At 44.7% G+C, this 12,638-nt stretch overlaps 1 protein-coding gene across 1 annotated transcript in view; it reads left to right on the forward strand.

Annotated features, from left to right (window-relative positions):
• The window catches only part of LOC127689837 (protocadherin Fat 3), a 172,322-nt gene that overhangs the window by 108,068 nt on the left and 51,616 nt on the right, over positions 1 to 12,638 (forward strand). Inside the window, exons 12-16 of the mRNA XM_052189407.1 lie at positions 4,286 to 4,675; positions 6,070 to 6,284; positions 7,465 to 7,602; positions 8,454 to 8,597; positions 11,964 to 12,161. Of these exons, the coding sequence (XP_052045367.1) occupies positions 4,286 to 4,675; positions 6,070 to 6,284; positions 7,465 to 7,602; positions 8,454 to 8,597; positions 11,964 to 12,161 (1,085 nt within the window). The remainder of the gene's footprint in view (positions 1 to 4,285; positions 4,676 to 6,069; positions 6,285 to 7,464; positions 7,603 to 8,453; positions 8,598 to 11,963; positions 12,162 to 12,638) is intronic.

Raw genomic sequence — 12,638 nt, forward strand, 5'->3', positions numbered from 1 at the left:
GAAAGAGCCAACACCCACATGCACATGGGCAGGAGTGATTAGATTCACTAAAGAACTGAGTATAAAAGAGAACATAAAGTTGAGCAAGAGAAGTGAAGAGATTCCTGTGTTAGAGATAGATATTATCAAAGACATCAAATACATGGGTAGATTTTTCAAAGAATAAATAAAAAATGATTTTTAGAAAGGCTAAATGAGAAAACCTGTTACAATAACCTCTTCCTATGATATGTATTCCATACTTCATTATAAAGGACCCCTTACAACCATTGGGTACTAATTGGATGAGTGGGTCTCGTAGGACAGATAATGTAAGTAACAAAGGACAGAGGTAGATGTCACCAACAAGACTCTAAAGAGGGTCTGTCAGAGCACGCGTCAGCATTAGACACCGGATGGATGAAGCACCTCTTGAAGCTCCTCACACTTATGGGGCCTCTTAGAAAATGCAGAGCACACACGTCTTAAAGCTTAGGTCAAGATAATCTCACTATGCTTGTGGTGCTGGTGACTCTTGTTATTTGTGTTTGTGATGGTGTGTGTGTGTGTGTGTGTGTGTGTGTGTGTGTGTGTGTGTGTGTGTGTAGAAATCAGAGAATAACCTTAAGTGCTATTCCTCGGGCATCAATCACCTTTTGGGTTTTGAGACAGGATCTTTCACTGGCCTGGAGTTCACTAAGTAGGCTAGGCTGGCTGGCCTGGGGACCTAAGGGATCTTATCTGCTACCAGCTTAGCTCTAAGATTCTGCGGCCTGCCTGCCTATCATCTATCTATCTGTCTGTCTGTCTGTCTGTCTGTCTGTCTATCTATCCATCCATCCATCCATCTTTCTATCATTTATCTATCTATCTATCTATCTATCTATCTATCTATCTATCTATCTATCTATCTATCTTCACATGTGTTCTAGGAATTGAACTCAGGCTCCCATGATTAAAAACAAATCACCAAAGCAACAAAGCCATCTCTCCAAACCTGGTGTTCATGTTAATGTCTTTGACAACCTCAGATCTAAAGCTGAGTGGTTTGACACTGTGTTGGGTCTTCAGGGATGATCCCGGCACCCTAGACATTATTTCTCACAGAAGCTCCATGACTGAATTTGACAGTCACCAAAGTGTCTTCTGTTTTCTTTCCATCCACAAGGATCCAGCAGCTCTTCTTGGCCCGGTTTGCAGGAAATGGATTTCCTCACTAGGCCATAGGTCCAGGCAGCAACCTCATGAGAGGGTCTGGAATTCCACTGAAAACACAAGTAAAACTGACCATATTGGCTGGATTTAAAAATGTTTAGGGAAGTGGGGTTAGGGGACATGTAGGGCAGCCACTTTGGGGAATGCAGAGGTGTGGCTTTCTACTATTCTGCTAAAGTAAAGCAAAAGGCCTTGGCACCAAGTCACCAAGTCTAAATGCACAGAATCATTGGATCAACTGGAGTTGATCTCTGGTCTTAGTGTAGCTTACTCCTAAGAGCCTTGTAAAAGTAGCTCTCCTCCATCAGGGCCAGCATGGAGTTAGGAGAATAGCATCTCCTGTCAGAAAGGTGGAGTCTAGCCAGGAGGCGAGAGGAAAAGTGCAGATCTGGAACATGTTGTTTCTATGATACGTCATCTACCTGCCCCAATAAAGGAAACACAGGCCCCCATTAAAGGTACATTTCAGTTGGCCTTGCTGTAAGCCACCTCTTAATTTAACTCGCTTTTGACCAGTGAATCAGAGGTCGCCATTCTCCCTAACTGACCTTTGGGTCTGAAGAGATAAAATACAAGGAACAGATTCCCCCCTCCCCAACTCCTCCAGGATGCTGAGCAAGGGATCCAGGGAAACTAGGACTTACTTGTTGTCCTTCATGTCTACAGATGCTGATAGGTTCAGGCTAGGCCATGAGGCCTGGGCTCCTGCACCAGTGGAATTCATTTAGTAGTTCTCAGCACATGCTCACATGAGAGGCTCTGTGTCTTCTGTATCCTTCTCTTGTTGGCAAGAACTGTGTGCCATATGCTAGGGGTGGAATCCAAACCTTTGGGGAATGTGTGTGATCTGAAAACCTGTGTGGTGTATTCATGTCATTCGCTGATGTGTTTCTGTAAACATACCCATGACTTTGAACAGTGTCCTGAGAACACTGAATCAGCTTAGGCGACATCCAGAGCACCTGTTCTGACACCAGCAAGGCAATTGTTTTCAAGGAACAAACTTGATCTCTTCTGCTTGTCTGCCTGTTCCCATTAGGAATATCTATGAGAGAATTTATTCTTCTAGCCCTTCCAGCCAGAAGACATCCCTGAAACCATAGTTCCCAAGAAGGAAAGAGGAAAAAAAATCCTTGTTAGTCGGAGTACAAATATTAGAGGTTGATGTTTATAACAAAATAGTTGTTTTGCAACAGAAATGAAAGTAGATGATGAATATTAGGGTGGGGAAAAATGGACTCTGGCAATGCAACTAAGAACAAATCCTCTGCACAGGCCTTTCAGTCAAAGCCACACAATACAATTTATGGCATCCCTTCCAGATACTCAATTTTTATTGGTTTGCTGGGAATTTATTCTTCAAGGAAACTGTACATGAGGAAGTAAAATGTTCAGTTCTTATCTTCCAAGTTCCTGCCCTCTTGGTGAGGTGTCATGATCACAAACACACGATGAAGCAAGCCTTCCCTAGGAAAGCTGTGTTCCAAGTCCCACCATTCACAAACAGCATTGCGGACCGGCAGCATAGCCAAAGGCCTCTGGCAGATAACTCTCTTCATTGACAGTATTTATGAGGGCTGAGAGAGATGGCTCAGCAGTTAAGAGTGCCTGCTGTTCTTGCTCTCGCCAAAGACCAGAGTTAGATTCCCAGAATCCACATTGGGCAGCTCATGGTAACTCAGGTTTCTGAGAATCTGACATCCCCTTCCAGCCCTTACAGTCATACACTCAGAATTGTGCTTACTCTCAAAAAGGTACACACATATAAAAAACACAAATATTAAATTAAAATCAGTTAAAAGAGCATTTTATGATCAAAATGGAGCTGTTTCCACCAATAAATATATTCTATGTTCTTTCTTTTGAATTTTACAGACTGAACAAACCTTAGCTTCATAACCCATTTGGAAGGGCTGGAATTATCTAACCTCAGGCAGATGTCATTCAGAAATCTGTTGGTAGACATTTCTTACTTGATTTGTTTTTTTTTTCTTGAGTGTACGTCAAGATGACATTTTGAGAGCTAAACACATTTCTTAAGATCACTGAGTCAGATCACCTTCAGCTAGGGAGTCCCAGGCTTGCTGGCCCTCAGAGTTCTTTTATCCCTCTGTGATCCTCATGGCCACAAACATTCTCATCATTTTGTATATTAGTCAAAACTGATGATAATCAAAAGTATAACTCCAGTTTGAGCCTGTTTTCTGAACTCCAGACTCTTCTACCTAACATTTTCATTAAATATCAAGTGCCCACCTTCAGTTTCACATGAAAATTCTGGTCTGTCACCCCAAGCCTAATTCTCCCATGTCTGTCTCCTTCTCAACAATGGGGAACTCCCTCTTCCAGCTGCTCAAACTACACAGAAGAGTCAGGTTTGAAGCCTGTCTATTGTGGTATCCCATGTGCTGCCAGCCCCACCATCAGAAATCATTTCTTCCCGACCTCCTCCAAGTTCAACACACAACTCACATTCCTCTCCTGCTGCCACCTGGTACTCAGAAGAGATGGAATCCAGTGCCTTCTAATCACTACCAATACTGGACCCTTGTTCACGCTGTCTTTATGCTATGCTTACATTCCTGGGGTTGGGGAACAGTCTTATTGTTGGCCTGCAACCTGTTAATGAGCAGTACCTAGAAGAATCCTGTTCATGCCCAAGGCCTGACCCATGATTCCCCTCTCAAAGCTATCAAGTGGTTTTAGACTCTCATCTGTGGCAAGAACCCCCATCACCTCCTGAAGTACTTGGTAGATTCTCAATGAATACGTGGGAAAGTGATTAGTTAATTACTGTCTGCTTTTCTTTGGGCTATATTGCTTCTCTACACATCTAGTGGCATCTGAATTTTGCTCAGGGAAAATTAATGTGAAGGAGATTATGTATTAACAATAGTCAAAGAATTTTAGCATTTGTTTTCAATTTCCCAGTTTTAATTTCATCATATATTTCGTAAACTGAAGATTGCATTTCTGTAAGGTCAGAGCTTCTTCTAGGGTGACTTTTTCTTGGGTGGCTTTTGTAAGTCAGGAAAGCACACTATCGTTGTCCTATGTTCTTGTCTCTTCATTCTTGTGTCATTTCCTGTAGGCATCAACAGGAAGGTTGTGTACTCCCTGGAGGACTCAGCCAGTGGAGTCTTCTCCATCGACAGCTCCTCTGGTGTCATCGTTCTGGAACAGCCTCTAGATCGAGAGCAGCAGTCATCCTATAATATCAGTGTGCGGGCTACAGATGAGAGTCCGGGACAGTCCCTCTCCTCTCTCGCCTCTGTCACCATCACTGTCCTGGACATTAATGACAACCCGCCTGTCTTTGAGAGGAGAGACTACCTGGTAACAGTGCCTGAGGACACGTCCCTTGGCACCCAAATCCTGTCTGTTTTTGCCACCAGCAAAGATATTGGCACAAATGCTGAGATCACGTATCTCATCCGGTCAGGGAATGAACAAGGGAAATTTAGGATCAACCCAAAAACAGGTGGGTAAATAACAATGCCAATAATATTTTCTCTTTATTCTCCGACCCCAGTCACCCTTCTTGGTGGGAACTTTGTGTTCCCCCTTCCTCCATGCCAAGGCCTCAGGACCCTGTTCCTACGAATGGTCTTTCTGACTCAGGAATGCACACGCTAACCCTATCACAACATAACTACTGTGTACACATGTAAAGATATAGGAGGCATATGTATCCTTGAGTAAACTAGGCAGAAGTATTAATTGGGGGGCTGACTGCACTGACAGATTCTCCCAGCAGAAAGTGTTTATATATTAGGGCCATTACTTCACATTAACCTGTATGTGGAATCTACTCACTAAGACATGCACTAGCTTTGCCCTGCCCAGCTCCACCATTCTATAAGATCATCCTGGGGAGAGAGCGAAGGATTCGTTTAAATTTGGCACTGGGAAACTAAACTGGCAAGGTAAAGCTCTAGGAGTAGTCCGTGCTCAGAAAACTCAATTATGGCTCCAAATGGGCCCGATTTCAGTTTCCACCATAATTTGAAGGAGCCTCTTGGCAGTCTTAGCCCTAGAGAAGTTCTCTGACTGGATACATCCAAGAAAATGACCCTCTCATTTGTCCTAATATTTGTTTTCCAAGTGGAAGAAAGATAAAACCTAGCAACTGTGGACACAATGACTAGCTACCAGCTTGAAAGCATTGCACTGGGTCACTTCCAGACCATGCTGGGACAGCAGAGGTGACCATTCTCAGAGCCCACTTTACTCATGATTTGACCTCAGTTAGAAGCCGTCTTTTGTTCTGCTTGCTTGGTTTAAATGACATTGTGGTAGGATCACCTAGGTTACATGTGTGTGGACACCATGGGCTTGTTTGACTTCCCGGCAGCTCCTTCTACTTCATGCCATCCTGCCTGGCTACTCCCCATGTCTTGGCCTCTGTCGATAATAGTTTTAGATGGCTGCGTTATGAGTTGGCAAAGCAGCAGTGCGCTTAATTCAATCACATGTCGGCTGTGGGTGATTTCTTGATGACAGGGTCACGTCCACACATCATCTGTTCTCCTTCCCCTGGGTCCACTCGGGGACTCAAGAGACACTCCCTGGGATGCTTGTCTTTGCCCAGATCTCTAGCTTCACAAGCAGAGACTTCCATGTTGCCTAAAAGATGTTTGAAATTATCATGGAAACCTGCCACCATCGTTCATGGCTTCAGATGTGTGTCTGGTGGATAGCTGTGCTTGAACTGACGGTGTTAACCAGACTTCTAGGCTGTTCTCAGTGATTCCATAAACAAACTCTCAAAGACATAAACGGGGATACAGATGATATTAACAGAGTTGTGCCTACAGAAGAGCTGACCTGTGTTTTCCTCTAACAAAATATAAAGTTACATATTTTCCTTCAAAGGGGGTATTTCTGTCTCGGAAGCTCTGGACTATGAAATGTGCAGAAGATTTTACCTCGTGGTGGAAGCTAAGGATGGAGGCACCCCGGCCCTCAGCACCGCAGCCACCGTCAGCATTGACCTCACAGATGTAAATGATAACCCTCCTCGGTTCAGCCAAGATGTCTACAGTGCTGTCATCAGTGAGGATGCCTTAGAGGGGGACTCTGTCATTCTGGTAAGTGCTAGCAGCATCCAAATGCTGGGACAAAGCATCCTCACAGTGAGGGAATGAACAAGGTCTGTCTTGGGGTTTGTTCTCACTCCCCCTTTCAATGATTTTGTGTATCCTTCCTCAAAGTCCCTCACACAGGGGCTTTCAATAGCTCCTTCTGTGGTTTATGTATTAAAAAGAATTTTACAGATTAATTTATATAAAAATATAAATTACTAACAACTGCTTTCCTTACAGTAGTATATCCTTCTAAAGAAAACACAAGGATGAACTTTTAAAGATCATGCCTCATGGTCTGAGGCAGCTAATTCATGACTACAGAATAACTGGCCTGTGACTAACTAGGAAATTCATGGGTATATTCCCCCTGGGGGATGGGGGTTTTCACAGAAACACTGAAAGATAAAAACGTAGCAACTGTGAACACAATGACTAGCTACCAACTTGAGAGTATTGCACTGGGTCACTTCCAGACCATGCTGGGACAGCATGGGTGACCATTCTCAGAGCCCACTTTACTCATGATTTGACCTCAGTTAGAAGCCTTCTTTTGTTCTGCTTGTTTAGTTTAAATGACATTATGGTAGGATCACCTAGGTTATGGGTGTGTAGACACCATGGGGTTGTTTGACTTCCAGGCAGCTCCTTCTACTAACAAATCCCATGATTTAAGAGGGAATACAGCCCATTGTGGTGAGAAGGCATGGGGGACAAGGGTATGGGCCTGGTCACCATGTTCACAGTCAGAAAGCAGAGATGTTCCACTAGGTTTCTGTATGGAACCAAGGAAATATTCCTCCTTTTCCAGTCAGTCTAGGGCTTCAACTAAGGTTGATGCCATGGATATTTGAGGCGTGTCTTTCTAAACCTCTCTAGAAACATTCTCATAGTCCTCAGAGTTGGGACTCCCTATCCAGTCACACTGACAGTGAAGCAGAACCATCACTAGTGCCATTTACTTGCACTGTAAAGAGGTCGTGAAATCAATCCTGCCAGTTAGCCTGGGACTGCCATCATTGTCTTTCATACATCAGGGCAAACAGAGTCAGGCTCTGAAAGGTGCAAACAAGGAAATTCAAATGCCCTTGTTAGTGTTACCTTTTTGGTCCCATCAATGGTTTCTTCCACCATCAGACAGAGACCTGAGCGTCTCTTGTCTTTGTTTTGTTTCTTTCCTGTGAAGCTGATAGCAGAAGATGTGGATAGCAAGCCTAATGGACAGATTCGATTTTCCATCGTGGGTGGAGATAGGGACAATGAATTTGCTGTGGATCCCATCTTGGGACTTGTGAAAGTTAAGAAGAAACTGGACCGGGAGCGGGTGAGTAAATCTCGGTCACCCCTCACCGTCCACACCTTCAGGATCCCTGGCCTCATGGGCACAGACTCCAAGTGGGTAGTACGGAAATGCATGCAGAGATTTGGCTTGGACTCATTAAAGAATTTTCTACTGATAAAAGTTGTTGGCAGATGCTGGAGATCTTAAGGAAAAAGACCAATGTGTATCTTTCTGCATAGTTTGAACTTTACTCCTTCATGAGTGAAAGAAAGTAAATTACCTTCCACAGGAGGCACGCCCTCGTTTCACTGGCAACTTCAGCCTGAAGGGAGCTTGCCAGGAAAGATCCCCCCTGAAGGCACCCTAGGAAAAGAATGATCCAGAAAAATCCTTTGAGATTGAGTTAACTTCTAAATACTGTTATTCTTCGCCAAAACAAGTGTTTGCAAAGATAAATTAAATATAGAAATGAGATGTATAGCAATAACACTCAAAAGATTGGATCTTCCAGGTAATAGAGCCCACTCACCCAGGAATATCAAAATGAGCCGTCTAGATCAGTGATGACAACTGTATTGAACAAAGGCTCAAGCAGAGCCAGGAAAGCAGGGGTTCCTCCCCTCAGGGAAGAACTGGAAATGCTGGGTTGCATTTTTTTGGTTGGCACAACTAGCTTGAGTGTGCTATTGTATCCTAGTGGGCAGAGGCTGGGACAACTCTAAAGACCCTGAAAAACATAGGTCAACCCCCAGCAGAGAATGATCCAGCCCCAAGTGCTGACGGTCCTACAGAATTGGAGTGAGGGTGAAACAGCCAGGGACCCCAGGTTATCTGAGGCTGTGAGAAGAGAGGAGGCCCTGCGGTTCCTTATTGCCACCTCTGTGCCTTGGCAGGTGTCAGGCTATTCCCTGCTCATCCAGGCAGTAGATAGTGGTATTCCTGCGATGTCCTCAACGACAACTGTCAACATTGATATTTCTGATGTGAATGACAACAGTCCAGTGTTTACACCTGCCAACTACACTGCTGTGATCCAGGTAAGCAAGTCGTGCGTCCGGGTACTACCTGTGTGGCCCAGCCCTCTTCATCTGCTCCGGCTTGTTGGGTTGGGTATTCTCTACACACTAACTCAGAGCAGGAGACTCCAGCGGCTGGAGTTTACGGCCGACAGTTTCAGAGGCTGAGAAGATCAAGGTCGAAGCTTGCACAGATCCTGCATCTGGCAGATGCTCTCTTTCTGCTCATAACGGTGACTGCTAGATGTGTTCCCACTCGGCAGAAAAGACAGACATGTTCCTTTGGGATGTTCCATGAGGACACTTACAGTCTATGTCTTTCTACCATTGTATTGGGACCTAGTTATCAGTCTGTGGGTAATTAGTATTTAACACCAACTTGTCTATTCCCAGGAAAGGTATGAAAACAACCTGTCTTTTCACCACACTTGTTGAAAAGAGTTATTGAGTACTGTTTCTTCTAAGTATTAGTTGCTCCACGTACACCACCATCGCTATGTGTCACGGATGGTCAGCTGACAGATTCTCCCACTCCTATGCACACACACCCCATACAATTGAAAGAACCGTGGATCTATGAGCTTAACTATACATCTCAAGATCATTCAGCTGGCACATGTTCCAAATTTGAACCTAACTCTATCATGTAAACACAGAATATGAATAATCTTTCGACAGTAACAGGCTTTCTTTAAGACACTTTGTATTCTTCTGACAGAGGAGAGAGATCAATATGAACCATCCTGTAGACTTCAGAAGAAAGCTCCTTAAAAATTCACCTTCCATAGATAATTTTTTAGGACTTTAAAGCCACCTGTCCCTTAAAGTTGGGCTGTAGGATAGAGTAACTTACAGCTAGTGTTCTACTTTTAGTGAAAGTGACCGATTTCTCCAGTAGTTTATATTCAGAAGTTAGCTTGTGAACAAGGTACCCGAGTCTCCTCTGCCGGTGGCTGGAAGGCTGGGTAGGAAGAAAAAGAGAACCAGACTGAGTGTGGAAGGCTTGGAGACACGGCAAATGATCTCCAGGCCTTACAGATACACAGGAATTCTGGAAAAGTACAGTGGCTCTCGGGTACCGCCAGGGGCTTTGTGATGCAGCAAGATGAGAGTGGTTAGGTCTCTAGAGAGCCCTTTGCAATAAGATGGAAGAACTTGAGTGTGGTTGTCTATGAGTAGCCTCCTTCACCCCACTGACACTGAACTATCTAGGAATCAGGCTGAGATGTCCATGAATAAGCACCACCACTGTCTGCTCATCCCTGGCCCCTTTGTCAGTGCAGTCGTCTTCCTTCCTGGAGGAAATGGAGGTTCCTCTCCTCCACTGCATGTGATTACTCTCCTGCCCCCATTCCCTGTGCCTCCTCCCGTCTCTCTTAGATCTCTGTGGTTGTGGCCTCAGCACTGGGTTTTATGACAGTCTTGCATCACCTGCACAGACTGTTTGCAGGTGTGGAAATCTGCACAGAGAGCACATGGTCAGGACCCCCCCCCCCACTTCCCTCTGCAGGCCGGGCTTGTCTGTAATTTCACACCCTTCCTTCTTAGACAGTGACCCCAAGGACACGCATTCGCTCACTCTTTCAGGTTTTTTCCTGTGGAGGAAATGGCCCTCAGAGAATGAGCAAACAAATCAATAAATCTTCTGTTTTGTGCGGTGCTGAGTATGTTGTCTGTGTAAAGTAGTAAATCTTCCCTGGATGGCATGGTCCCACGGTGGGCCCCAAAGAGAGGCGGCGTCTGGAGCTTGATAACCAAGCAGGCGGGCATGTAGCAGAGCAGAAACCTCTGGGATTCTCTCCTAGTCCTTTTTCAAGACTGTCTCTCCTTTCACGCCCAGAATAATGGGCTTACCCTAACACCTGGTTATCTTTTTTTTTTCCTCTGTTTTTTTTCTTTTTTTCAATTTTAAATTTTTAGTATTTAATTTTTGAGACAGGGTCTCACTATTTACTTCTGACTTACCTAGAACTCATTCTTCTTTTTTTTTAAATTGAGTACATTTGTCATTTACATTCCAAATGTTATACCCTTTCCCGGCTTCCTCCCTCCCAGAAAACCCCCAACCCATCCTCCCAGCCCCTGCCTCCAAGAAAATGCCCCACCACACAACCCACTCCCACAATCCCAACTCTATTTCCCCATGCTGGGGCAACTATCGAGCCTTCATAGGACTAAATATCTCTCCTCCCACAGATGCCCAACAAGGCATTCCTCTGCCACAATTGTGGCTGGAACCATGTGTATCCCTTGGTTGATGGCTTAGTCTCTGAGAGCCCTGGGGGGTGGGGGGGTCTGGTTGGCCGACATTATTGCTAGAACTCATTCTTTATTCGAAGCTGGATTCAAGTTTGTGACTATCTTCCTGCCTTGCCTTCCAAGTGCTAGAATTATATATGTTCGGCTATACATAGTTATCATAAACTAATTCAGCATATGAACCTTGCTGGTCACCCAGAACCATGCACTATGGTCCTCATCTCTGGAGTATGTTTCATTTCCATACCGTAATAAATCCTGGAGCTGGTCATCTACAAGCTAAATAAGAAATCTGGCATCAGGCCAAACTATTCTAAGGCTAAACTATTACACAGAGGATTGAGAAAACCAATATTGATCGTACCTACAAAACAACTTCATCTGATGCTTTCAAAGTGAAGAAGATAAACTTTGACCCACAAAGTAGGTACGACCTATCTTCATGCTCCTGTTTTGAGCCATGTTTCCAAAATGGCTGCTAAGGTTGATTCTGTCCCTCCTCGTTTTGATAAATGTGATGCCTGCTTTCTTTCCTCTAGAGGAGCAGACACAACTGTGTTGTGGGGTAGCTTATAAAAGCAAAGCCCATTTGGCTTTATATGTTGACTAGAAGGTTGCTTACTGCACCCCCTTCCAAATGTCTGATGTGACGTTGGATTACAGTGTTGGGTCTCCATTTAAGCACATTTTAACTAGTATGAAGACCCATCTTCCCATCCCAGCAGGGGGATGCTTTCTAGCCCTGGGTGGATTTCCACCTTCATCACAAAGGGTGGAAGGAGTGTTGCTCATAGATCCCTGTAGCTCAGTGCTGAAAGTGACAGACAGTTGGGACCTGGTTGTATCTTTGGACCTAGGAACTCATTCAGACATCATCTGAGTCTGGTGTTATCCTCTGAAGAGAGTACAGTCTCCTGACACAGCTGTGAGGAGGCTGCTATAGATAGGAAAGAGGATGCTTGCAACTCCAGTTGGTTTTCAGTAGACATATCAAATACCAGGGGGGAATTCCTTCTGCCAAACGCCTGGTGTTCTAGCTTGGCACTCCCAGCCTGTAATGGCTTTTTTTTTTTTAATGTGATGAGAGGTATAATTTTAACTCCCTTTTTATAACTCTCCTTTATACAGGAAAATAAGCCAGTGGGTACCAGCATCTTACAGCTTGTGGTGACAGACAGAGACTCCTTTCACAATGGGCCTCCCTTTTCCTTCTCTATTTTGTCTGGAAATGAAGATGAAGAGTTCATGCTGGACTCCCAAGGGATCCTTCGGTCAGCAGTGGTCTTCCGGCACATGGAGTCCCCAGAATACCTTCTGTGCATCCAGGTACAGCTTTGTTGTCTGTCCACACCGGGTGCTACTTTTTTCCTTCGTTTGCTAAGTCAACTTCATGGTAGTGAAGGATGTTCCTCTTTGTCTTAGTCAGGGTTTCTATTCCTGCAAAAACATCATGACCAAGAAGCAAGTTGGGGAGGAAAGGGTTTATTTAGCTTATATTTTCCACATTGTCAATGATCACCAAAGGAAGTCAGGACTGGAACTCAAGCAGGTCAGGAAGCAGGAGCTGAAGCAGAGGCCATGGAGGGATGTTACTTACTAGCTTGCTTCCCTGGCTTGCTCAGCTTGCTTTCTTATAGAACCCAAGAATACTAGCCCAGGGATGGTACCACCCACAAGGGCCCTCCCGCCCCCCACCCCTTGATCACTAATTGAGAAAATGCCCCACAGCTGGATCTCAGGGAGACATTTCCTCACCTGAAACTCCTTGTGTCAAGTTGACTCAAAACAAGCCAGTACACTCTT

This window comes from Apodemus sylvaticus, chromosome 7 (assembly GCF_947179515.1).
Source record: "Apodemus sylvaticus chromosome 7, mApoSyl1.1, whole genome shotgun sequence".
NCBI classification, from domain to species: Eukaryota; Metazoa; Chordata; class Mammalia; order Rodentia; family Muridae; genus Apodemus; species Apodemus sylvaticus.